This window comes from Branchiostoma floridae, chromosome 7, assembly GCF_000003815.2.
Source record: "Branchiostoma floridae strain S238N-H82 chromosome 7, Bfl_VNyyK, whole genome shotgun sequence".
NCBI lineage: Eukaryota > Metazoa > Chordata > Leptocardii > Amphioxiformes > Branchiostomatidae > Branchiostoma > Branchiostoma floridae.
Window position 1 is genome coordinate 18691832 of NC_049985.1, and position 5200 is coordinate 18697031.

The window sequence follows — 5200 nt, forward strand, 5'->3', positions numbered from 1 at the left end:
AGCTAAATTCTTGATTTGTAAAGGGGTTTTTACGAAGTCTGCTCGGGAAAATATACTTTCCCCATTTTATTTCATCCGGAATGGTTTGATCTACTCACAGCTACTCTTTTCCATGTGTGTTTCGAAGTGTGATGTTTTTTTTTCTTTTTATCTACTAGTATTCATTTTTTGGTGCTCAAGGTTTGGCCCCTATTCGTACGCGAGAGACGTTTCTGGCCCAAACTCGCACCTTATTTTCTACTGATTAAAATGAGAAAAGTCGTGTAAAGTTAAGTTACTTACTTTCCTCAGGGCACAAGATGGGTGACATGGCAGGATTCGTATACCCTTTGCCACACACATGCACTGAAATGCCGCCATTTAGTAACCAGCGTCTGACCTCGATTACGCTCATACAAGTGTGCCCCCTGGCGATTCTTTAGAACCTTGCAGGCAACTTTCCTTTCCATCGTGATCATAGGTTTTCGAACCAGTTCTAGCTTACCTTCAGAAATGTTAACGCCCAATCTTGCTCAAATCAGTTCAAAATCAACAACATATTCAGAAAAAATTAAAAAAAAAAAGTTACAACAGGGGGGGGGGGAAGCAACGGTTAAACGTACACAATAGTGGTTGTGTCGCAATTTTCTTGAAACTGTTAGTGAAAAAAATTGTTGTAGAAACGACACTCTATCGCTGGACTACCGATTTTGCGCTCTTGAATAGAGAAATAAAGGTGTGTTATTTAAAAATATTCTGTTTGCAGGGCACTTTTAAAACACAAAAAAAAGCAGAGCTACAGTAGCCATGTCAAGGCTAGCGTTATATGCCAAGGACACTGCCCCCCTCCCTCAACTACTGTCATGACGTCATTACTCGTCCATCGGGTGTAATTATGAAGTCATTATTGGGACAACGCCTTCAGGAAACAACATTGTCACTGTTAATCTGAAAACATTTTGATCGTTTCCTTGTGATTTTAATCTTAATGTACAGCAAACGCTTGCCCGAAATGTACGCTCTTGTTGGTGTATTTTGTTTGACTCTATTCTATGGTGTCGCCATGAGTGCTGCGCCGGCGTTTAGCGACAGGGACACCAACTGTGGCGGTGTTTATAAGGGAGATTCCGGCATCGTCACGTCGCCAAAATGGCCTTCTCGGTACACAAAAAAACGCCGCTGTGTGTACGAGATCAACGTATTGCCTGGCAGGACCGTAAACCTCCAGTTCTCCTCCTTTCACTTGCAGGTGAGGTTTGTAGTAGTACGGTAAACCCACATGCCTGTGTAAAAGCGAAGGGCACAACCCGCCGTACGTACAATTTGTCCGTACGTTTTTTGGGGAGGCCACGTCCGCCACGTATGTCTGAAAACGCGTCGCCCGTACCTGCACATAAGGGGGGCATATCCTCAGCCCGATGGCACACAAAGTTTTGCCTGCACGTAAAGTTCGTGTCTGCGTGCTCCAACATCCGTCGGATTCCCTACGCATGTACGAGTTCGTACGGAGGCGCTACTTACCACTTACGGATCCCAAAAGATTACCCACGTTTTGGCACGTAAACAGCGCGTATTTGCACGTACGGTGGGTTGTGCCCTTAGCTTTACCCCATTTCACGGTCAGGAGAAAATGATGCTGGTGTGTTTGCGGTGGTTTTAAGTCAGCCATACTATAGTGCCATAGGCACGTATTGCAACGTGGAAACAACACCAATATCGCCTTCAAGGTAGCCAATCGGGAACCACTTACTAGAATAGTGACCCTGCAAGGGTGCTTCTGACGGACAGAACAGTCAACTTTTGTGAGTACTGCAGCAGGCGAGATGTCACAGATCTAACCGTATCTACCCTCTTAATTTCCAGTAGTTTTTTTGTCAAAACTGTCGGAGCATTAGAGAGAAAGCTGTACAATATATGGTACATAAATATAGCCCTAAGACTAGGAGTAAGCGGGGAGAAGACAGAACAATGATTTTGGAGGTTTCAAGGTCGCTGTAATAATGGATTCGCTGCAAAAACCATGAACCAAAATAACATTTGCTTTCGCCAAGAAAGCCATGCTTTCAGTTGTGCCAGTGTAGAGCGGCTTTGCTGTGAGTGTCTATGTACCAAGACGTAGGTCAACGTCATAACTCAGGAACCTGTCAACCGAATTTTAATCATATTTAGTATTCCATCGGTCTGTTTATGATTGTGTGCATGTTTGTTATAATTGCATAATTCCGGAAGCTGTGGATGATTTTGTATGATAATTCTTGGTAGATATGTAGACGGTTGGAAAAAGGACGGTTTAGTTAGGTAATGTGCGTCCTGGCGACTGGTTACGGTACTGCAGTGGAGCCAGGTACGCCAAGACCTCCACAACATGTAGGTGTTTTTTTTTTCAATCGCTCGTAAATTAATTCATACATTCAAACATACATCCATTCATAAATTCAAAACCTACATTTAGATGAGATAATTCAAAACCTACATTTACATAAGATAGCGGTCATTCAAAAAACTGGATGGATTTTGAAGACGTTCAGACGTTTTAGCCTTCGTAGCAGGCTCTCTGGGGCCTTTTTTCCGCTCATAATACACTTTTGCTGGCGATGGCCATGGCACCAATCGAGGTATTGAACAAAATCTGTTGTTGAAAATGTATTCTTTCACTTATTTTACATCAGGCTCGTAAGAAGGGAAGGTGTCGGGACTGGCTGGAAGTGTATAACGGAGACATCCGTGTGGGCGGCCAGTTCTGCGCCAGAGAGATCGCCGCCTCCCGTGTCTTCAAATCACATGCCAACCGGATGACGGTTGTTTTCAAAAGTGACCGGAAACGCGGCTTCCCAGGGTTCAAGGGGACGTACAGCTCCGCCGGATGTGGAAGTCCCGTCGTACCCAGGGCACCGTGGACCAAGAACAGCGGGAACAAGATCGTGGGTGGAAACGAGGCAGCACCGGGAAGCTACCCGTGGCAGGCCTCGCTCCGTCAGTACGGGTACAGCGGGGGCTTCCACGTTTGTGGCGGGGCCTTGTTGAGCAACAGGTGGGTCGTCACCGCCGCACACTGCATCGTCAACGGGCTACAGTGGGTTGTGCTCGGCGACCACGACCGACGCAAAAGCACAAAGGCGAAACAGACCGTCAAAATCCAGAGGGTTTTCAAACATCCCCAATACAACGACGATACGCTTGTAAACGACATCGCCCTGCTAAAGCTCCAGTCCGCCGTGTCTGTGCAACCGGTTTGTCTCCCCGATCCCGCCAAGGAGGACCCGGCCGGGACAGTCGTGGCCGTGACGGGATGGGGCACAGTCTCGGAGGGCGGGCACACGTCATCCGTCTTGCTACAAGCCAACATGCCGGTAGTAGACGACAGCTACTGCGTTGACGTGTACAACATCATTGCCGACGCCTTATATGGCTTCGATAAGAAAATCGATCCGAAGATCATGATGTGTACCGGGTACCGCGAGGGAGGGGTGGACACGTGTCAGGGAGATAGCGGCGGGCCAGTGGTGGTGTTCCCGCCGAAAGGGCCGGCTTACCTAACGGGGGTTATCAGCTGGGGGTACGGCTGTGGTCGGGAGTTCATCCCAGGGGTGAACGTGAGAGTGTCCGCCTATGTGGACTGGATCCGAAATATCATAGACAGTAACTAGAAGAAGCCGTTAGTTTAGTAAATATGATTTCATTTCGTAAAATTATAAAGGTTAAGTTTTGGACATTTTCAAAGTATTTCTGATTTTACATGGCATGGTGATATTCTACCAATTGCCATTTTCTAAAACCTTTCCTCGCTGTTTTTGTGTTAAAGTCCTCTTTTTATTATTTTTCTAAGCGCATTTCTTCATAACATTTGATATGAATGCTCATTGGTCCTATCGAATGATAAAAGAAAAATGTTTCAGCATACTTAACATCAGGACTAAACCAATGGTACCATAGTATGGCATTGGGCCGATTCTATAACTCCGCCTATCTTTGTCAAAACTAACATTGAAATGCAAAATAGTAATATATTGCAAATGTGAGCCTATAGGACGACATGCAACTACTCTCTCATTGGTAGAACAACTTATTGGAAGGCTATCATTGGTTGAAATTGTGATGGATAGTAAGGATCGATTTGTTGCGTCTTAGTATATGTGATTTCTGGTTGTCTTCGCGTCCAAGTGTTCATACAGTACCTTAATATTCAGAATTTCAACCATCGCCGAGCCATGGCTAGATTAAGAATCAGTGATCATCCCCTACAAATTGAAGTGGGAAGATACAACCAGACTCCTCCGAATAATAGACTCTGTACACTTTGTAACTCCAACCGTATAGAGAATGAAGTCCATTTCATATTAGAGTGTTCTTTATACAATGACATGCGCAACTCTTTTATCAGTGCTCTGAATGTAGTAGATACACGATGTATAGAGTTAACCAACGACAACCTGTTTGTACATATAATGACAACCACAGACAACTTTGTACAACACAAACTCTGTGAGTTCGTATACACATGTTTTAAGAAAAGGGAAGAGTCATGTTAACGTTAGATATAGTGATAGCTTAGTTGCAGATGTATTGTTTATTCAATTGTAATGCTACATGTAACAGTGCTTAGTCTTTAGTATCCCATCATGGGATTTGCTGCATTTAGCCCACATGGGCAGGAACATGCAAATAAAGATCATTCATAATAGGGAAAAGAAGCAAATCCAGGCAGTGTCAGATTCCGAGTGCGCATGTGCAGCGACAGGGAATGTGGGTAATATAGTAAAAACTCCCTTCCTTTTAAACATGGTGGGAAGTAACTGCTTTTTAACAGTTATGGTCTCGACCATTGCCTCAATTTGTATAACAATATCCAGATGTGATGTTTCAGAGAACTTCAACTTTGACATATTACCCGTAACCCCTGTTGTTGCACATGCACACTCGGAACGTGCTAATAGAGAAAAAAGCAAAGCCAGTTAGTTTCAGAAGCACTATTGTTGTTACTGTGGTATAGCTATCATCTTAAGAATTTGTGAATAAACATCTGTTTGGACGATGGTCCAGCTCAAGTACAAATTAAAGAAAACAACCAAATTTCATCATCTTTTTTTCTTAGGCGACCCTGTTTTTGGCGACGCCTCAAGGGCGAGCCTTATAGCACAGTTTGAGACCGTTTGACAAGAATTCACAAAATCTCGTGAATGTCAGGAATTTTTTTACAGGCATGTGTAGTTGCATCATCCCT

The 5200-nt window shown here is 44.3% G+C and overlaps 1 protein-coding gene across 1 annotated transcript; it reads left to right on the forward strand.

The window, feature by feature from the left end:
* Window positions 1–900: 900 nt before the first annotated feature.
* On the forward strand, window positions 901–4413 carry LOC118420355 (trypsin-1-like). Its single transcript, XM_035827131.1, has 2 exons — window positions 901–1228; window positions 2649–4413. The coding sequence occupies exons 1-2, from the start codon at window positions 968–970 to the stop codon at window positions 3624–3626; spliced, it is 1239 nt and encodes a 412-aa protein (XP_035683024.1). The 5' UTR covers window positions 901–967; the 3' UTR covers window positions 3627–4413.
* The last annotated feature ends 787 nt before the right edge of the window (window positions 4414–5200 follow it).

Bases quoted from the DNA above. Each gene is read 5' to 3' on its own strand.
- LOC118420355 (XM_035827131.1), top strand. From the start codon at position 968: ATGTACAGCAAACGCTTGCCCGAAATGTACGCTCTTGTTGGTGTATTT. The intron at 1,229-2,648 runs GTGAGGTTTGTA...ATTTTACATCAG, and splicing joins TCTCCTCCTTTCACTTGCAG to GCTCGTAAGAAGGGAAGGTG.